The sequence below is a fragment of the Fusarium redolens genome (genome assembly GCF_020744475.1).
Source record: "Fusarium redolens strain MPI-CAGE-AT-0023 chromosome Unknown BKA55scaffold_3, whole genome shotgun sequence".
In the NCBI taxonomy this organism is placed as follows: domain Eukaryota; kingdom Fungi; phylum Ascomycota; class Sordariomycetes; order Hypocreales; family Nectriaceae; genus Fusarium; species Fusarium redolens.
Window position 1 is genome coordinate 2,624,345 of NW_025763666.1, and position 20,480 is coordinate 2,644,824.

Sequence of the window (20,480 nt, forward strand, 5' to 3'; positions counted from 1 at the left end):
GATTGCTTGATCAGTCGTAGCCAGTCTCATTCCGATCAACAGTCCATTCTTCGTACATCAGACTCGATGAGATAACGGTGGTGACAGTTTTATTGTGGCTGTTTATTGAGTCAATATATGAATGAGCAAACAGTAGATCACAGGATGACTAGGCTGGCTGTTTGTCATTGCAGATCTCAGCTCATCTGGTAAGCGGGGCAGCTATGGGTCTGACGACACAGTGCGAACGACGATTAGCATAATATTTTCTTATTCGATGCATGTCTGACATGTACGACACTCCCATCACATCGATCATCTATATGAAACGGACGCTAATCTAAACTCTATCGAATATGCCATCTGCCAAAACCATGCCCCCATCGAGCTTAAGCTGCATGAGATTCCACATACGCCACCTCAGGCTCATACTTGATCTCGACACTCTCCCAAGGCTTCACAGTCTTGCCTTCTTGATAATCACCACCAGCAGGTCTCCACATCTGTCTAAACGTCATAGGACCTAGTTCCTCTTTGACTTTATTCCACTCTTCACCAGGATTCTCTTTCTTAGGCTGTATGGTGTTGACGTTGACAACAGTGAAGCCATGCTTCTCATACACCGGTACACCCTGCTCTGTCGCATCAAGCCACAGCTCAACACCCATCTCATCAGCCTTCTGTTTGCTCCAGTTCATAATAACATTCGCCGCGCCTTGACGACGATGGTCTGGATGTGTAAAGACGATATTGACATCTAAATCTGGGTTAGTCTCGTTTCTCGGATTCGCTGAATAAAAAGCTTACAGACTTGAGGTCTAGCCCCCATCCTCGCTCTAGGTGCATCGAATTGTTTCAGAGCTTGTGTGATAAACTCTCGTCTCTCCCCTTCGGGCTGCCAATAAGCGTAGGAATGATCCTCATCTTTATCGAAAGGATTCTCGGGATAAATCTTCCATAAACAACCGCCCACGATTTTGCCATCGTCGTTTACTACTTTTGCCCAGTAGCTTGTTGGGTCTTCATTGTGCCATTTGAGTTGAAGCGCTACTGACTCTTTGAGAGATTCTGCATGTGCTGCTGGACCTGTGCCGGTGAGGGGACAAAACATGCGAAAGAATGGTTGGAGAGGATTTTCATAAGATGCCCATTGACATGCGATGAGCTCTTCAAAATCGGTGGCCGTGTCTACCTCGATGAGTTTGAGGGTCATCTTGATGTTGTATTGGGTATGTGACACGACGTTTGGGATGGCAGCACAAAAAGGATAAATCAACTGAATTAAGTCGCTTTCAACAGAAGAGGCCTGTCACAGCAAACAACCAGCCCGGGCAAATTAATGCAACACCCATTTTATCCCTGGTGGATCCACGCAGCGGAAAAAAGCAATACCTTAGCAATCAGCCCATCAAAACTCCCAATCCGAATCCTTCTTCTCTACTCGTACCATCAAAAACCGGCAGTCGGAAGCTCGATGCCTTTTTCGTCGACAATAAAGCCACTCAGCGGAGAGGACTTCCGGTACCGAGGCACCACGAAAAACGGTTGGTCAAAAGCTCAGACACCATGTCCACAACGATCTTTTCCTCTTTTGCAAGGGTTTGCAACAAGCCACGCCACTGTAGCAAGTTCCATGCAGGCGGAAATCTCTGACCGGCAGTGCATACACGCATTGGATTATAATTCCATTAAGGCGGATTATCCATTTCTTCCTCCGGATGATCCGCCCGAAAAAGGTCTAAACAGAGTTGGAAGGTCGTTTTGCTGTTGTAACCCGCGGATCGATCTCCGTTCGGATAATAGACCCATCGGGCTTAACGCGCGGATCCATTGGGCTTAACGCGCGGATCCATTGGGCTTAACGCATGGACCTATTGGGCTTAATGCGCGGACCCTTTGGGCTTAACGCGCGGACCCATTTCAGGGGGGTCAAAGCACGGACTAGTTCGGTAACGACAGAGAGCTCCTCGTCACATGAAGATTCACTAACAGGGGGCTGTAACTCTAGTCTAAGGCTCACTAAGCCCTACCAATCGATGTAAAGAACCTCAGCCGTGTTGATGATTTGTGCCGCCATTGCACAGTATTTCAAATATTACGATCTGCAATAATATGCAAAATTATGTGCAAATAACCTTCAACCGGTGAAAATTCACGCAAAGACCGGCTGTTTCGGATTGCTCATCTTGCTGAGCCGCTCAGGTGCATAATTCTCCTCTACGCGATATCAAGCGTCATTGGTGTCTTTTCATATCAATAGGACCATGGAATCATAGCGTAGAATACAGGGGGGAAAAGACCCATGTTGAAGAATTGCTTTTTGCAGACATGGCGTCACAGTTCCAGGCTGGTCTGAAGAGGGGGAAGTTCAACGTAATTGTGATAATAGATTCATTCCTACCATTTATTGGTCCTCACGTCCCGTTTCATGAAAAGGGTTCCAAACTGCTTTTGGGTGGCAATAACCGTTATAATCACCGTTTCCGGGATGCGCCCAGTAATAGAGTCGCCAGTTCTAGACCAGCCATTCGCGTTCCTGGGCCTGTGAGATTTCTTCACACCATCATTCTCATGTACCGTACCGTACCGTAACCTTAGCTTCCCTTCCCTTCCCTTCCCTTAATCTACGCTCCACTGTCAGCTGTGTCATAGCTTTAACTGTGATACCTTTTTTTTTGTCTCTGAATTCATCGTCGTTTGTGACTTTTTATACCGTGATCTCTCTTTTTTTCCGTAACATCTTTCCGCTCGTTTTGCGCAGCGATTGCTGCATTCATCGGCCAACATGAGTTCAAACCAACGAATCATTACTGACAATAACAAGTCGCCGCTTATTCAGGTCTTGTCGTTAATGTTTCTCGTCATTGCGATATTGTCGTGTTCTGTTAGGACTGGCACCAAGCTTTACATGATCAAGACATTGAGGGTCGACGATATTCTCATCATTGTCGCAACTGTAAGACACATCTCATCTCATCTTGTGCATTTATGCTTATGCGCGCAGTTTCTCGCGGCTTGTCAGACTGCGATTGTTTTTAATGCCTGCGAGCATGGACTTGGTCAACATTTCGAGGTTCTCAGCTCCAGCGATCGAGAGACCTTCTTCAAGGTAACACCCGACAACATCCGCGACAACAACAAACATGTAAACTAATACACCCTCGTACAGAGCCAATATGCGACAAACACGATGCTCATCGCCTCACTTCTGTGCTGTAAATTATCCGGTACAATGAGTCTACGAATCATGGCGCAGAAGAGCCAAAAATGGATCATCATCGCTTGCGAAGCCGTCGTCGGCGTTTGGGGCATCACGGCGCTCCTCGTCAACTTCTTCCAATGTCAACCACCGGCACCATGGATGTACGGCGATAACGATAAATGCATTAATATCAAAGCATTTTGGACATACTACTCCACCGCCAACATCATCACCGACATCGCCATCGTCATCATTATGGCGGAGAACGTCGTCAAGATCCAAACCTCATGGTCCAAAAAGATCCTCGTAATGAGCGTTTTTGGCAGCAGAATATTGTACGTACAGCGTGGGTTTTTATCTGCGCCGTGGCTAATAACCTTTTAATAGTGTAACGCCGGCAATCGCTGTGCAAATCCACTACTCCAACAAGGCATTCGACTCTGCCGATCATTCGTTTAGCATCTGGCCCGCCTCCATTACCATCCAGCTAGTGCAGTGTCTCGCTATCCTCACCGTATGCCTGCCCAACTTCAAGCCCTTCCTTGACAGCCTGGAGTCCGGGCAGATCCGGGTCGACGATTTGCGACGACAGGGCAAGTCGAGCAGCAACGGGTACCCTACAAACAGACCTGGCTATGCGGGGTACAAGTCGAAGACAGGGCAGAGCAGCAGATCGCGAACTCTGGATAATGCGTCCAAGACACAGCGCAGTGAGACACAGCGCAGTGAGATTCACGAGATGGAGGATTTTGCTATAAAGCCGAAACCCGACCATGAGAGGAGCTGGGATGGACAGAGTCGCTCGAGCCACTCAAGTCAAAAGATCTTAATCCATCAGACGTGGCAAGTAGACATAGAGACTACGCAAGATGCAGCAGCCCGACAAGTATGAGGCAAGTAATTTCTTTTTGCAATGTTTGTTTCTCGGTTATTCATACCTCCGAGAATTTTGGTTACAGCGCAGGACGTTTAATGCAGGTGTACGAATTTGGAGTAAGAAGGAATCAGTTGCTGTTTTAAATATAGAATGTTTGTATCAGAACTGCAAGCACTCTGAGAAAAAGCAAGATGAAAAATGTTTGTCAGGCGTGCATGAATTCCCCCTGACCAACAGCATAAAAGATCGTAGTACCAATGCCGTGCTTACACTGAAGAGCAAAAAAAAAGGGGGAAAAGAGAGAACATAACATTTTCTGACATACAGGGGCCTACTGGTTCGCTCGGTTGCATATGATTATGATACATCACCATGACGAATAGAGCAGGTCAACCTTACAGTACAGTACGTAACAGTATGGATCCTTGCACCCAGGTGCCTGGAAAGAGGAAAATCAGCCGGACGTGATCTACCAAGTTCAGTTCAGATCTGGTGGCTCGAGAGTTTGAGCACGTCCCCTTCGGCTGTCGAGAACTTATTTCTCAAATCGTCGTCTGTGGCGTTCATTGAGGATCTCGTGCCGCTCGCTTTGACTGAGCTATGAATCAATAGAACTCTAAGCCAATAAACCTCACAGGAATGCCCTTTAGTCTCGAAATGGTCAAACGGAGGGGGCGATGATCTTATTTGCGGGGAGAGAGGGGAAAAAGAAATGTTCAGTTTATGCTGACAGTTTGTGTTGCAAAGTACTCCCCGTCAAACAAATGTCAATTTGGCTCGTTGAGTGTTGTCCCCTGTAATGCGCTAAGTTACTGAAGAGACATGGGGTCCCTAGGCCCTCCAAAAACGCCCGGTGGGAGCTGACCCTTGTTAGTGGACCCCCCGGGGCCATCGGTGCATTCTGCCGGATCCGCAAGAGGAGGGGGGGATGTACACGGGCAGATAGCGGAGCAACGCAACGCAACGCAACGTCTCCGTAGACCATACTAAGGCGATTAAGTTAATCTGCAACACATCATACCCAGTATTATTCCCAGCCTCGGTTGGTGGCGGCCGTCCCAATGCGACTCTACCGTTTGTAGCGCAGTCGGGACCTTTTTCCAGGGGTGCTCTAACATTCCTGTACCTTTTTCCCTCTCTCTTCTCCTGCAGTCCCTTTTAACTCTTTTCTTTTCTCCTCAGTTTCTCTCCTCTCAAATTACCTCCCGTTGTATTCCCGGTATTTTTTGTATAACATCATGGAGAGCGTTAGCAAACCCAGCTTTGAGATGGGCAACAATGCCACCGTCAAAGCAGCAGGCGATGTCAATGTCTCGGCCAAGGCAGAGCCAGATTCTGGACGGAGCTCGACGATCAATTATCATGACAAGTATCAGTTGGAGCGGATGGGAAAGAAGCAGGTTCTTCGCGTATGTTACACCGTCCCTCATTGAAGGCGCATTGACTGACAGCTCAGCGCAACTTTGGGTTCATGACGATTCTGGGATTTAGCTGTACCATTCTCATCACCTGGGAAGCCATCACTGTTCTCTTCGCCCAGGGTCTCAACAATGGTGGTACTGCCGGTGTCATCTACAGCTTCCTTGTCGTTTGGGTCGGTAACTTTAGTGTCTTTGCTACCATGTGCGAGCTGGTCTCGATGGCACCTACATCCGGAGGACAATATCACTGGCAAGTCACATCATCTCCATCTCTCAAACTTCAACTGACATTCTGTTTAGGGTCGCTATGATGGCGCCGCGGTCGTGTTCCAAATTCCTCAGTCACCTCACAGGCATGCTCACGGTCGGCGGATGGCAAGGCTCTGTATCATCCAGCGCCTTGCTCACAGGAAACATGATCTTGGGAATGGCGACTCTCAATTACCCCGACTTCCAGCCCGAGCTTTGGCAGGGAACATTGCTGTTCTGGGCCATCTTTGGGTTTGCTGTCTTCATCAATACGCTGGTCAGTTCGGTGCTACCCAAGTTTGAGGGATTGATCTTGATGCTCCACATTCTGGGTTTCTTTGCCATTTTGATCCCTCTTGTTACCCTTGGTCCTCATGCTTCTGCGTCGGATGTCTTTGGTACCTTCGTGAACAATGGTGGGTGGTCTACTAATGGTATCTCGTTCATGGTCGGTATGATGGGTAATGCGTTTTCTTTCGTTGGCACTGACGCTGCTTTCCACGTATGTTCACACCTCTCACCTCCATGAACTCTCACTGACTGTTTCTAGATGTCGGAAGAAACCGTCAACCCCTCCGTCGTCGTCCCTGCATCCATCCTTCTCAGTCTCTGCATCAACGGCGTCTGCGGTTTCGCCATGGTCATCGCCATGGTCTTCTGCATGGGCAACCTCGACGATGCGATGGCTTCAGGTCCCGGAATGCTCGGCTTCCCTTATATGTACATCTTCGAGCAGGCGACAAACTCAAGAGCCGGCGCGACCGTTATGTCCGCCATTATTGTTCTTCTTGCTGCTTGCGCCACTGTCGGTATGCTCGCCTCGACCTCTCGCGTCTTTTGGTCTTTTGCTAGAGACCGTGGCCTTCCTGGCTGGCGCACTCTGTCAAAGGTCAGCGACCGAACCACCGTCCCTTTGTACTCGGTCCTTTGCACTGCCGTCATCTCGATTCTGTTGTCGCTCATCAACATCGGATCACCCGTGGCGTTCATGAACGTCACATCACTCTCTATCTCTTGCCTCTACTCTTCATATCTCATCGCCGCTGGTCTTCTTCTTTACCGCCGCCTTACCAAGGGCTTCGCGCTACCCGGCGGTTCTGATCTCCCAGCTTTGGCCAACACCACCGGCGCTGAGCTCGTTTGGGGCCCGTTCCACCTCAAGGGTACTTTTGGCATTGCCAACAACATCTTTGCGATGTGCTACCTCATCGTAGTTGGCTTCTTCAGCTTCTGGCCTCCTATGGTGGATCCTACCGTGGATATGATGAACTACAGCGTCGTGGTCACTGGTGGCCTTGTCATTTTCAGTGTCATTTACTATTTCGCCTGGGCGCGAAAGGAGTATAACGGACCTGTCGTTGAGAATTAGGTTGGCGATTTTGTAATAAATGGGTTGGCATAAAATTGGATTCATTTGGCGATGCATAATAAAATGTTATTTGTTTGAAGAAATTGACTATAGAGTCTCTATATATCCCGCTTGGATATTGAGATAGAATACCATGATAATACAGCTATCTCAGAAGCCTCTAGTTCTCGACGTCTCGTTGAATCCAGGCTCGATTGAAAGCCGGCGCCATCAACACCGCTTGCCAATCATGCGACTCTCTTCTTGGAACCATCTCGTCGCAATTGCCATGCCGCATAGGCATAATCAGGCGTGTATTGCCGCCGAACTGGCTGTACACCAAGAGCCTGTCCAACCAATGATGCAGCGAACAGAATGAGGTACGACACCACTCTATCGATAAATTGTAACGGTCCCCTCACTCTATTATCAGATATTCGCGAAATATCGGGCGCATTCAGAAATACAGGAATATTGTCCAGGCTTCGGAAAATAATGAAGAGGTTCAGAGGAATCCAAATATCAAGAAACAGCCCTTGCAGCCTAGAAGGTAACCGGGATACTACCGAGGCCTCATCATTCAGCATCTTGGGACTGTTGAGAATAACTCCATTGAGATTCCAAAAGAAGATAGCCTTATCGTTATCATCCGGCTCTGTCCTCTCAATCACGATGACTTCTTCTCCGTCTGGTGCTGCTCGCTGCCATTCATGCCATGCGTAGCGCGGGACTTTGATCTCAGGCTGAATCCCATCGGTAGCGTGAATAACTTGTCGCGAATCTCCCAGGCGGACCTTGATTGTTCCTTTCACCACTTTCAAATACTCATCGTGAGTTTCATGCCAATGCAGGCCACTTGACCAGGTTGAAGATTCCGGAAGCGTAATGCGCACTTGTCCGACGGTTGACATGTCATAGATGACGCCGTTGGGAAGCGGGCGCTCAATGACACTGGGGATCTCCCGGTCGCTCATTTTGGCGTGTTGAGTTGGCCAACAATAAATTTGAGAGAACCGACGTTTCTTGACAATTCAGGTGCTTCAATCAAAGTCGCCCCCTCATTTGAGATGTCAACCAAATGACATAAACTGCCGGATCGGGCAGGTCACGAGCGTCAGCAATCCTTCATATTCTCGGCATCGACAGTCAAGCTATATTACCTCGCAATGATGCAATGGGATAAAATGAGTAACTCGCGAAGAACAATCCCTCAGTCAAGAGGTTTCCAATCTTGAGATGGAAGATTTCCAACATCTTCAGTGAAAGTAACCGGCTCCCTACGAGTACGGTTCACCTTGAGATCAAAAACATCCAAGCGCTGATATCCACCAACGACATCATGATACTGTTTCCCTTCAATACAATCCTCAATATCAAGATCGGCATAAATTATTCCTTCATCATGCTGCAGGAAATCGGTAGCTACAGCCTCTTCAGTCTGACTGTCGATGGTGAATCCCTTCAAAGGTGCTCCAGCTGGATCAAGAAATTGCGTCGCACCGCGTTGAGACTGCCTCAACACCTGGCTCAAGTGAGACGAACCTCCAGAAACTGCTCGAATGGCATCATCTCCCAGAACACCTGAACAAAGAACACCGAAACACTTCGCTTCGAAGCAATGAGCAGCTGCTCTGGTTCTGTTGGCCGTAACGTTGTCATAATTCGGCTTGTCTGATGCACCCTCAGATGCCGCCGAAGAGTCATCCGGCGCTGGAGCACGAGTTGGCCAGATGGGCGGCCAAGTCGAAATATGTATGTTCTCCCCTTGAGCCATGAGGCTATACCTAGCCAGAGGATTGGTATTCTCTCCACAAATCAAGTTTCCAATCTTTCCATACGGCGTGTTTGCAACGCGCAGCCCCTGTCCATCTCCAGGCGCCCAAGTAAGTTTCTCAAAGAACGTAGGCATTAATTTCCGATGATGAATCAGAACCTCTCCAGAATTTCCGATGAAGAGGTTCGAGTTGTATAATGTTGTGCTGCTGAAGCGAGCTCTTTCGGAAAAGCCCATGCTGACCATGATGTTCGCCTGTTTGGCGATACTTCGAATGGCGTATATCTCATCGCCATCAGCGAATATGGACTCATGCGCCATTTGCTTGAAGAGATCATGGTTTTCAGTGGGGGCTCGCACGGAACTCCATATGGGAAAGGCTGAGATGTATGTCTCAGGGAACACCACCAAATTGGCTCTGTTCTGTGCAGCCTGTTTGATTAAGACAATTGCTTTGGAGGTTGTATCTTTGGCGGAGAGGAAGATGGGAGAAACATGGCATGCGGCAACTCGGATGATAGTCATTGCTGGTATCAGTAATTTAGGTCAGCGAAATATGGCTATTGATTATGTTGATTAATGCCAAAACTCTCCAATGTTCGACTAAGAAGGGATGAGCTTTATCTTGTAACTGGGAATACTCTGGATGCTTTAAAGGTGGAGGCACGGCAATATCGGGTATCACGGGATCATGCGAATAAATAGGCTCGGGACTTCTTTTACGCTCCGTTCAGCATTTACTTGTGCATCGATGTATTAACTTAACAACAGAGCCAGGAAGTAGCTTGATTGATCTATATAATCTTGGGTTAGTACAATAGATGTGCCGAGGAAGCAGGCCAGGCCTGCTGTCATAGTCTCTGTAGAGGGCTCACGTGTATGTAATCGCCATTCTTTTCTTGACCTTGGTGCACACAGGCGCCAAGGCATATTTCAAGACTCAGCCACAGTTCAATCTCGAACTTGCGATCAAGGAACATTCGAGTGTTGATGCATGATACGGTGGCTGATACGGTGGCATATTTCTCTCTACTTGTAGGCACACGCTCATTGAGTTGGGCTTTCTTTGAACAATTTGTATGCCTAATTGATCACCCAAATGGAGTAATTATGTTGGTTGGTACACCAATGGGAAGCCTCCTTTTGTGAACCTTTTTCAACCTATTGCCCAATGACGAAGGGTCACAATGTTTGTTGGTCCAGCTGCGCCATCGGCCTGATATCGAGGCCGGGCTGTATATAACTGAACCTTATCTGGCCTCAGATCCTCGTCGTAATTGTAATCTTCTCGCATTTCTGCAAACCTGATACTTGGCGGAAAATAAACACATTTTTTCAACTCGTTTGACTGTTTTGAATCGTTCATCATCACTCTCTCCCTCGTCGATTTCTTAAACATGCCTCAACTCTTCGAGCCTAAAGCTGGTCAAGAGACGAGGTTCAAGTTTGATGATACTCCAACGTATCTCTTCCGTCTTCATGTTCCGCATTCCGCCGGCTCCACAGACACTACCTATGTTAAATCTCCAGCTTTCCCAGATGATATGGACAGGAAACATGAACTGGGATCCGCTTGCGGTACAGATCTTCTAAAGCTCCCGCCTGCAGAGGCTGCCGCTCGACTGAGAGCCCATCTCAAATGGGAATGCCAAAAACTTGAAGGCAGCCCGTGCAATCTTATGTCTTGGTCAAGCTCTCTTCTTTTCCTCCTCCAGTACGGCTTATACCGCCACACAACGGATCGTGATTCAAGGCCAAAGCTGCCAGAGATCAGTCTAATCATGATCGGTACTCGAGACTTCCCGAAGCAGACTTTTCTTCGCGATCTAGACGCTCTGTATTGCTACTATGCGTATGATTGTGGTCTGGGAAAAGTGATGGGCTGGCGAAGGGATGATCTTTATTTTGGAGAATACCTCAGTCAAGGCCGTCTCGGTGTTGAAGGGAAGTGCATCCAGATGACAATGCAACAGCTTATTGATGGGGGACTTTTTACGGTGATATGCCCTGCATTAAACAAGCCCAATAATAATTGGGCATCCTGGGCCCGGACTGTTTGCAACCTTCGGATCGGTATTAGGAAAAGCCAAGTCGTCGATAAAAGACAGATCCGAACTGCTATATCCTTAGCTCAGGTGTATGGAGGGGACAAGTTTGTTATTCCTCTAGCGCTGATGCTGCTGGGATTGCGTAGCCAACATTCTGATAATGCACGTATTTTAGAGGCATTCCGTGGCATGTTTACTGGTAAGTCCGTTACTCATTGTTCAAGTCTCAACTAATATGTTCACACAGATGAGGAACTCAGCTTGGGAGAAATTAAATATGATTTGGAGTCTAAACGGATTCTACCAGATGGGTCAGCATGTATGGAAGAGCTGAAGCGTTTTCAAGAATTGATGGAAACGATAAATAGTCCATCGAAGGACGCCATCGAGAAAGAAAGGCAAGAAGATCCTATTGCAACAATCTCGGAGTCCTTTGGGAGATTTTCGACCAACGCGGCGCCAAATGCATCAGTCAGAAGTTACCGCAGGTCTGTCAAGAATTCATAGCAGGTTCGATACCAGATTGATTCAGTTTGAGTCTTTCATTCTGCTACTGGGAATGCCCTCGACAAGAGTTATGAGGCTTCCTATCCTCAGGCGAGTAATATATATATGTATATATATACCAGATGTATCCATGTAACCGCTGCAAGAGAAATCTTCATCCTGCCAGAATTGCTGCCAGGTGCTTCAGTCGCAGTAGTCGCGGCAGCAATTGGAGCTCGTTTCTATCTTCCTGTGGTGAGAGATGATGAAGGCCATGCCAGCGTCACGGGTGTATACACAGCTGAAAGTTGAGGGAAAGCCTCGACTGGAATCATATGTGATAGCGCAACCAGCAAAGTCTTCCATGCAGTCCCTTTGTGAGACATGCCAAGTGTATCTTAGCTTCAGCTAATCAGTGGCGGTCGCAGGTTACATGATGTCGATATGCCTACGTTTGAGTTGCTAGTGAGGCACAGATTTGAGTCCGATCCTTGGCGTTTCTTAATCTGAATATTTATACATGAAATGCGAGCCTTATAGACCGAGGTAGCCAATGAAAGTAATACGTAGCTTACAGGCTATGACTTAGGTCTGTCGATCACTATTCGATTGGTTGCGAATACTAGCGCTTACTCTTGTTTCAGCTTATCCTCACACTTTATAATGCTTCGCTCTGTCGCATGTTTGTAGTCTCTACATTTAATCTTTGTTCTATTTCTAAAGATTATCCAGGCCTTGACAGTTACCTTCCACTGTGAACATTGTGCTGATATCCGAGCTGCGTTATGGCTAGCCTTGTGCTTCTACCGTTTGCGCTGCTTGTCATAGGATGGTATAGATGGCAAAAAAGTAGAAAAGACAACAGCTTTTACCAATCAATACCATTCGTTGGTGTTCGAGAAGGTGAATGGTTTGCATGGACTAGAGCACAACTGCGTAGCTTTTCGAAAACAGAAGAGTGGATGAATGAGGGATACCAGAAGGCAAGTAACACATTCTATAAAGACAAGAAACAAATGGACTAACTGACCTTTGCCCAAGTATTCACGACACAATCAACCCTTTATCATCCCTTCGTTCAGAAAAGGCAAAGTCCTTATTCTTCCTCCTGCCCAACTGAAAGCCATCTACGGCAAACGCGAGAATGAGCTGCAAGCCCACGATCTAGCCTCAGAAGCTTTGTCATTTGGATGGACAATTCGCGATCGAGAAGTTTATCCGAGCAATTACACTGTCGATGTGATTCGGAAGTGGATCACCAAAAGATTTGACGAGCTCGCAGCTGAATTGCAAGAGGAATTATGCATTGCTGTGGATGAACAATTCGGCATGAGCCAAGAGTGGAAAGAGGTAAAGCTCTGGCCAGCTGTGCAAAGAATATTTACCCGGGGCTTAAACAGAGTTCTTGTGGGATTTCCATTGTGTGAGTTATTCTTCACGATCGAGAAAGCAGTACGTACGGGCACTGATATTGAGCACCGTAGGCAGAGACGCAGCGTTCCTTGAGACTATGCGGCGGTTTGCTATCGACATGCCATTCCAAGGTTTATTCATTACACTGGTTCCGAAAGTCCTCAAGCCAATCTTGGCTCCGTTGATATCGTGGAATGCTAGACGGGACACTGAGGCAGGGATCAGATCTTGTATTCCAATTATACAAGATTATCTGAACGCTAATCAGAACCCTACACAAGAGAAGCCGGTAAGTTCTTTATTTTCGGACTTGTTGACCTTGGACTGCAACTTAAAGTCATCCAGGTCAACATCCTCCAATGGATTATAGAAGCCAGCGCCGCAACTGGCGATCCGTCTCAACTCGATGCTCACCGCATAGGCCATCGAATGATGATCCTCAACTTCAATCTTGTGCAAGGCGGGTCAATTCCCTTTAGTACTGTTCTCAGCGACATATGCAACCGCGAACACGCTGCCTCGACCTTTTCGCAACTCCGTGACGAAGCGACATCGGTTCTGGCTTCTACTAAGATCTGGGATCGGGCCACTGTCTCTAAACTCGTTCTCGCCGACTCAGCAATCCGCGAATCGATGCGTTGGTCCGATTTTGGCCTCTTTGCTCTCCCACGTCGCATCAATTCTCCCGGTATAACTCTCGACCATGGTATTCACGTTCCTCCCGGTGTTCATATTGAAATCCCGATGCATAGCATGCACATGGACGATAGCTTCTACGCAGATGCAGGTTCTTTCAAGCCGTTTCGCTTTGCTGATGGAACTTCTACGTCTCGTTCTGCCGTGACTCTTGACGAGAGCTTCCTTGGCTTCGGTTATGGAAAGAACGCATGCCCGGGGCGTTTCTTTGGCTCGCACATCATGAAGGTCGTTCTGGCCTATTTGGTTATTAATTATGACGTGAAGTTTGGGGATGAAGAGCCTCCAATGAAGACTATGTGGGAATATAGAATTCCAAGGGAGAGCACTGCCATCAGGATTCGCAGAAGGATACAAGCGCGTAACTAGACTCACGCTCTAGAAGAGTAGGCGCTGTACTGTCTCCTGGCTGTAAGGTACTTGAATAGATACCAAATCTCAAGGGTAGTTAGATAACTGTTCTATGCGATCATAGTAAGAAAATCCAACAAGTCTACTAATGTTAGCCCAGATAAAATATCAAGGTTGGCTACACAACGTCTGCCAGTCCTGTACAGCATCAAATGATGTTTCCTGGCTTCTCAAAAGTACATGAGTCTCATCTCAACCTTGAGCTCAAGTTCGCCGACACACTGAAACAATTAAACATTTCAAGTCATAGGAAAGGTCGGTCGTTCAACTGGAGCCCTATTGTTGTACCTAGTAAGTACGTCTGGCTGAGGCAAAAAAAGATATTGAGCTAAAGCATCCAACATATACTTAGGATATATACTTACTAACTAATACTAAGAACTCTGGGATGGCCGACCTCTAGTTAATCTACTTAAAGCTTTTACGCTAGCCTTGGGTCAGATGAGTCAAACGGCGTGGCTGAGCAGCTATGACCAACAGCACATTACGTATTAAAAAGCGTAAGATCCCGCATAAGCAGAACGGACCAACCAAAAAAACGACCAAAAAGAGAACCTGTCAAAAGCTAGCCATGGAGGGCTTCGAAAACATCAGTGACGAGCTCAAGGCTCTTCTATCGCAGCATTTCCAAGTCGTCGCCACCAATTCTCAACGTCAAGACCAATGGTATAAGCGATCTTATCAATCATTCGCAGCAGAGCATGGCAATCGCGAGCCACTTATCTTGGTACCACGAGAATCTCGAGAAGAATGGGTTCCCCACGTTCGCCGCTTCGCGAGAATGTTGGCTGCTAAAGTGATAGCTGCGGGCGAGGCCCAGACTTCTCGTCCAAGAGTTAATACTTTTGATACTTCAGACTCGAAGCTTTTCTCGGACAGAGTTCTCGACGCGATTCATACCGAACCTCTCAGTCGAGCTGTCAGAGGGAGAGAACAGCTACGACCAGTTGCGATGCAAATCACGCGATGGACGTCTACGAGTGGATATGTCTTCAGCGGCTCCGAACGGATCTTGGGCATCAAGGGACTCATCGCGTGCGGAGAAGTCGATGTACTGCTCCGCTTGGCAACATTACCGCAGACACATCCACCGAAAGAAACCACAATAGATTCTTCGCGGTGGAGATACCTGAACAGAGACTGGCAGGATGCCATCGATACTGTTCTCTCCATTATGTGGTTTCTCGGGGCTATGGAGTCCTTTCCTGAGGACTTCAATGTTGATGACGGTTATAAGTATTGGGCCCCCATAGCATTCCGCAATTATCTTTCGCGCTTCCAACCATATATTGAAGCCCATGGCGGCAAGATACCTAACACGACCGAAGGGATACAGAAGGAAATATCTCAGTGCGTAAAAGCCTTGGTTGCAGCACACGCATTCTCTTCCAAAGCTGGTTACGATCCCATTCAGTGGGAAGACTGCATAGTTGATGGTTTCTTGTACATACTTGGTTTTGAGGCTTGGAATCGAAGCAGAGAGGGTGCAGGCTATCTGAACTGTGACCTGAATGTCACTAAGACCGCAAAGTCACTACGTACTGTTTGCCAGGGAGAAGATGATGGCGATGTTGAAGAAGACGCGCTTCAAAGCAAGGGGACTGCTGGAAAGTCCAAAGACCCCCTCAAACTGAGAGAACCAAAGAAGGAGATGGCTCCTGAGTTAGACGAGGAGGAGCAAGAGGAATTGGATAAGCTGGCTGCTTTGGAGACTGACGAGAGGAACTACGGACGGAAGAGAAGCACGAAGTATATGACGAGGCACAAGTATTAACTCATAGTTCTGCACGATTAACTATGCACTATATCATCTTTTTCCGGTTGACTCGGCTTGAAACCTGCGACTGACATGACTGGGAATGAGCTCTGGGGATAAACACTCTCAGCCAAAGCGAGGCATATACCAGCCACCACCGAACTTGGTATGTATGACTATCTTATTGTGGCTCATGCATACGGAACTTTTACAGTGGCTTTGTTCACTAGGAAACCCTGTCACAGCTGCATAGGCTCTCACGTATTGCCCCGCGTGATTTCGTCCTATGTGAACGCCCCTTAAGCCGCGTGTCGAATTGGAATAGAGGTATTATATATAGTACTGAATAGTATCTAAATAGTGGCGCTGGACTGGGAAAGGCAGTATATTTGCAACTCCTATAGTCTTATCTCGCTTAAGGCTAGAGCTAACAACATCCGTCATCAATCTAACGCCAGTCACCCTCAGCAATCCACTGATTCTGGAATGCCCTAAAGTGCTTCTGCTTCCCCATCATCGCAATACCCTCAGTTTCCTCAGATTCCAACTTAAAACTCCACACATTCGCCATATAACTCTTCAACCTCTCCTCACTCGAACTCGTCGTGATTGTCACGATATTCTGGTCAATACACCAACGCAACGCAATATCTCCCTCAGTGACACCATATTTCTTCGCCAGGTTTGCGTAAAGAGCGTCTACAGGTCCCGGTCTCGCGCGTATAATAGCTGTCAACGGCGCATAAGCTGATAAGGCTATGTTGTTCTTGCGGTGAAATTCCAGGAGATTGCCATGCTGCAGATAAGGGTGGTATTCGATTTGATTGATGGCTGGTGGGATCTTTGCAGTGGCGAGGATGGTCTCCAAGTGCTCCTGTATGAAGTTAGACACGCCTATGGACTTAACACGTCCAGACTCTTTGATAGCTTCAAGGGTAGCCCAAGCTTCCTGTAAATCTCCAGGCTTCTCGGCAAAGAAAGGTGCATGGATGAGGTACAGGTCCACATAATCAAGCCCAAGTGTCTTCAGCGAAGTATCAAAAGCCTTCTTAACGTTCTGCTTCTTCCAGCCGTTGAGCTTGGTGACAACATAGAGCTTTTCTCGCGGCACGCCGGATGCTCTGATAGCTGCACCGAGTTCTTCCTCGTTCCCGTACGCTAAATACTTGTGAGGAGAGGTACAAGTTTGTGAAACATTAGAGAAGGGTACCTGAAGCTCCATCAAGGTGATAAAAACCACTATTTATGGCATTTAATGTGTAGTTAAACGCGTTCTCGTCATAATCGGTCCTTCCTCCCTTCTTGAAGTTTGCGGTTCCTAGACCGTACCCTATCTATTCCAAGTTAACTTCGAACTGAACAGATATTGCGAGACTACGACTGACCATTGGGATATCGTTTCCATCGTTCAACTTGAGGGTGGGTATAGCCGAAGCAGTATTGGTGGAATCCATAGTGTAATCGTCGATGCTTGGTTGGCGCTGAGTTGTTTCTCGTTGTTTCTGGGAAGTGGTGTGATATCAGAAGTAATATGATGCAGTGTATATAACCCGTCTATACCTGCTCTCCCTCCGCCCGTCGTCTATTCAACTACCGGTATCACTATCCTCCGGCTCCCCGCAAAAGGGAGCTTCGGGTCGGGCGCTTGAGTGACAGATCATAATCTATAGGACCGAAAGGCCGAGAAGGATTGTATACGAGTCTAGGCAATCTTTTGAATATCATGCATGCTGCATGTCTAGGTCACTTGGCCACAATATGATATGTCACGTAAATTACTGTCGGCAATTACGAATCACCAAAGATGGATGTCCCGTGTAACAGAAGGCTTCCGAATTATGTTCCAATACTTTCGAGTTTCTTAGGCTATCTAGACTCCCTATGTAACTTCACCCGAGGCTTACTTCAGCACATAGTACTCTCCTCGCGACTCTCTCAGGGTTCTTCCATTGCCCATGAAGCGAAATCTGTTAACTGACCTATATTCGACATCGAAGTCTTCCGTTCTGAAGGATTCGAGAATTTCTAACACAAGTGGTTTCATATTAGCAAGCGTAAATCCTGACATGTGACAGGACTCGAGTATGCATACCTCTAAAATGATGACGGCTTCCACCGTATACTGCGGTGACATGTCCGTCTTTCTTGCGATTCTTGTACCAACTTCTGCATGATCCAGTCCACACCATTCGTTTGAGGAGTTCTTGCAGGTAGACGTTGTAATCATCCAGCGCCTGTTGCTTCACACAAACCAACCTATTGCAACGTCAGCGAATTCGATCACATCATGCAGAGTCCGAGGGTGGGGTATACTTGATATCTTCCGTTGCAATCTTCCTACACCACTTCAATATCCATTTCGCGATGCAAAATACACTGTCAAGAAGTGATCCATGGCCCACTGCAGCTATCAGTAATGTAACCCAGCCTTTGGTCAAGGTTCACTTACCTGGGCTATTCGGCCCAATGAAGATAAAGTAATTCGGCATATTCGCCGCTGCAACCCCAAAATACGCTTCTGGAGACTCCCCCCACGCTTCATGGAGCTGATAGCCATTCCGCCCCTGCACGGTCCACGAGCGGCGGAAACTAGCGTCGAACCCGGTTGCGCAAACAATAATGTCAAAGTCAGTATGGCCTTGTGTAGTTTGAATCCCAGACTCGGTGATTTGAACGATTGGATCAAAAGTGACACGCGTGTTCTCCTGGCGGAGAGCTTCAAGGTAACCATCGCCTGGTGTTGGGCGTCGGCATCCGTATTCGTAATCTGGAATTAGCTTGTCACAGAGCTCTTCATCGTTGCCGAGACGTTCTCGCATACGGTTGTATGCATTCTCGAGGGCGGCTTTCTGGGCGGCTGTGTCTTTAAAGAAGACGTTCCAAAAGTTGTCTTGGCTGTATACGAGTTACTAACCCTCGATCGGTTTACCAACTACAGCTACTGACCTGTTTTCAATCTCTTTACGAAATTTCCACAGCGAGGCGGGGTTTTGTCGAAATTCCTTCTTTTCCTCTTCGGTGAAGGCGAAATTGGTGCCGTCCTTTGTAAGCTCAGACGCGTAGTTGGCAAATATCCAAGTAGGCGTGCGAACATAAGTTGTCAACTGAGCAGCGGTCTTTTGCAGGTGAGGGAGTACTTGGACACCAGATGAGCCGTTGCCGATAACAGCGACCTTTTTGCCTGTCACATTGATAGAAGGGTTCCTGGTAAGTTCCTGTTAGAGCAAGTACAATGAGTGAGCAAAAGAAACGTACCAATCTGCAGTATGAACGATTTCCCCTTTGAAGTCATGAAGACCGGGAATATCAGGCCAATGCCAGTTACTGTGATGTCAGTTTTGGGAGTTATGAAGAATCCCGCAGTGTGTATACATACTTCAAGAATCCTGATCCGTCAATAAGTATATCGCATTCGTCCTCCCTTTCCTCTCCATCTTGCATGATCTTCAGCTTCCATTTACCTGCAACCTCGTTCCAGGTCGCCTGTGCCACTTTCGATTGAAATCTAACATTTTCAGCCAAACCATACTTATCCGACGTTCTCTTGATATAAGCCCAGATTTCTGATCCTGAAGCATAGAAGCTGGACCAATCTGGATTTGGTTCAAATGGAAAGGTGTAAATGTGTGCTGGAACATCACACTGAGGAAATGTCAGTTAACTATGTCTCTTAAGTCTATTGTTGGAAAATACGCACTGCCACACCAGGATATCGATTCACCAACCACGTTCCACCAACATCTTTGTTCTTGTCATAAATAGTCAAATCAATGAATCCTTGAAGAGATTCGTTGTATTTGGCCTCGTAAGCTAGTATGAGGCCTGAAAAGCCGGCACCAACACAAACGATGCGTATGTTTCTAGGCTTGTATGCGGGCTCGTCTAGCAGAGGAACCCAATTCCTCGCATTGTGTGAATTGGTTTCTGCGGTGGCTTGGACTCTCATTTCGACGCGATATCAGCTTGAGTTAAAATTATGCAGGGGGATATGTTATGCAAAATTGTAATATTAGGACAGTCTGAGCCAAAACGGGCAAGAGATTATATAGTTTGTGCCTATCTTACAAGGCATCATGGTAAACCTGACTATGTAAGAGGCGCAAGATATATGCCCGTATACAGCTAGGAAGGCGATGTCCGTGTTTAGTCCGTCCAGGGTATAGCTGTCCGTCATTCTCTGTCACGGGCGAACGACGCGGGCCGAATACCTCGGCTCCGATTTAAAGTCATATCACAACATATCTGCATCTGGAAATAACTGCAGCCAAAAAGATTCCGAGCCGAAGGAATAGAGTTTAGACAACTAAGACCTGCATAAACAGCGCAGAATAGGTCTTAGCCAAGAGCGGGTGGGGAAGATTGCGCGGCCATTTCTAAGCGATACGACTCTAGCAGGGGGCGGGACGGCTCGCTCGGCCCCCCATTCTACGCATTAGTGTGAGCCGAGGCTAGCCTATCTCCGACTAGACCGAGTTGTGTCTATCTTTTTACCTAGGGCGGGGGAGTCCGGGGAAACTGGGGAGAACTAGTTGTCGATCTTTGTGAGGTGTTGACATCTTGGCTTACTACTATAGGTAGGTATGTATACATGACGTCGTATTGGTATGTTATCTATCATATTCTGACTCATGAACATGTCTGAGAGATAAGAGTATGTATTAGAATATGTAAGAATATCAAGATTCACAATCCTGTGTTGGTCACAGTGGTTCATACAATAGCAGCAATTGAGGGGGATCTACGGTCCTCCTTCAGAACCTCCTTGAACGACAACTTGGCCATTGATAATCTACAAACTACTTAATGATTCACAAAAAGTG

General features: G+C 47.3%; 9 protein-coding genes across 9 annotated transcripts; 5 read left to right on the top strand and 4 right to left on the bottom strand.

The window, feature by feature from the left end:
• Nucleotides 1–236: 236 nt before the first annotated feature.
• On the bottom strand, nt 237–1,303 carry BKA55DRAFT_559130 (acyl-CoA N-acyltransferase). Its single transcript, XM_046191921.1, has 2 exons — nt 787–1,303; nt 237–736 (listed from the first exon to the last, which is right to left on the bottom strand). The coding sequence occupies exons 1-2, from the start codon at nt 1,190–1,192 to the stop codon at nt 369–371; spliced, it is 774 nt and encodes a 257-aa protein (XP_046054250.1). The 5' UTR covers nt 1,193–1,303; the 3' UTR covers nt 237–368.
• A 1,461-nt stretch (nt 1,304–2,764) lies between these two features.
• Nucleotides 2,765–4,073, top strand: BKA55DRAFT_685982 (uncharacterized protein; the record flags this gene model as incomplete). The annotated part of the gene is made up of 4 exons (XM_046198880.1): nt 2,765–2,935; nt 2,984–3,088; nt 3,149–3,516; nt 3,569–4,073. 4 exons carry the CDS (start codon nt 2,765–2,767, stop codon nt 4,071–4,073), a joined length of 1,149 nt encoding a protein of 382 aa, XP_046054251.1.
• Nucleotides 4,074–5,036: 963 nt separating this feature from the next.
• Nucleotides 5,037–7,244, top strand: BKA55DRAFT_559136 (amino acid/polyamine transporter I). Its single transcript, XM_046191922.1, has 4 exons — nt 5,037–5,467; nt 5,515–5,729; nt 5,780–6,230; nt 6,279–7,244. The coding sequence occupies exons 1-4, from the start codon at nt 5,297–5,299 to the stop codon at nt 7,095–7,097; spliced, it is 1,656 nt and encodes a 551-aa protein (XP_046054252.1). The 5' UTR covers nt 5,037–5,296; the 3' UTR covers nt 7,098–7,244.
• Nucleotides 7,245–8,179, bottom strand: BKA55DRAFT_559137 (uncharacterized protein). The gene has a single exon (XM_046191923.1). It carries the CDS (start codon nt 8,048–8,050, stop codon nt 7,325–7,327), a length of 726 nt encoding a protein of 241 aa, XP_046054253.1. The 5' UTR covers nt 8,051–8,179; the 3' UTR covers nt 7,245–7,324.
• A 45-nt stretch (nt 8,180–8,224) lies between these two features.
• BKA55DRAFT_252607 (carbon-nitrogen hydrolase) lies at nt 8,225–9,628 on the bottom strand. The gene has a single exon (XM_046185370.1). It carries the CDS (start codon nt 9,373–9,375, stop codon nt 8,287–8,289), a length of 1,089 nt encoding a protein of 362 aa, XP_046054254.1. The 5' UTR covers nt 9,376–9,628; the 3' UTR covers nt 8,225–8,286.
• A 475-nt stretch (nt 9,629–10,103) lies between these two features.
• BKA55DRAFT_559139 (uncharacterized protein) lies at nt 10,104–11,167 on the top strand. The gene has a single exon (XM_046191924.1). It carries the CDS (start codon nt 10,248–10,250, stop codon nt 11,130–11,132), a length of 885 nt encoding a protein of 294 aa, XP_046054255.1. The 5' UTR covers nt 10,104–10,247; the 3' UTR covers nt 11,133–11,167.
• A 914-nt stretch (nt 11,168–12,081) lies between these two features.
• BKA55DRAFT_559142 (cytochrome P450) lies at nt 12,082–14,261 on the top strand. The gene is made up of 4 exons (XM_046191925.1): nt 12,082–12,367; nt 12,426–12,807; nt 12,869–13,086; nt 13,143–14,261. Exons 1-4 carry the CDS (start codon nt 12,170–12,172, stop codon nt 13,860–13,862), a joined length of 1,518 nt encoding a protein of 505 aa, XP_046054256.1. The 5' UTR covers nt 12,082–12,169; the 3' UTR covers nt 13,863–14,261.
• Nucleotides 14,262–14,413: 152 nt separating this feature from the next.
• BKA55DRAFT_559143 (uncharacterized protein) lies at nt 14,414–15,899 on the top strand. Its single transcript, XM_046191926.1, has one exon. It carries the CDS (start codon nt 14,476–14,478, stop codon nt 15,676–15,678), a length of 1,203 nt encoding a protein of 400 aa, XP_046054257.1. The 5' UTR covers nt 14,414–14,475; the 3' UTR covers nt 15,679–15,899.
• A 209-nt stretch (nt 15,900–16,108) lies between these two features.
• Nucleotides 16,109–19,606, bottom strand: BKA55DRAFT_636443 (NADP-dependent oxidoreductase domain-containing protein; the record flags this gene model as incomplete). The annotated part of the gene is made up of 12 exons (XM_046197025.1): nt 16,109–16,818; nt 16,871–16,994; nt 17,046–17,162; nt 17,252–17,267; nt 17,315–17,362; nt 17,565–17,685; nt 17,753–17,916; nt 18,106–18,555; nt 18,607–18,864; nt 18,916–18,984; nt 19,037–19,302; nt 19,358–19,606. The coding sequence occupies 12 exons, from the start codon at nt 19,604–19,606 to the stop codon at nt 16,109–16,111; spliced, it is 2,592 nt and encodes an 863-aa protein (XP_046054258.1).
• Between the last annotated feature and the right edge of the window lie 874 nt (nt 19,607–20,480).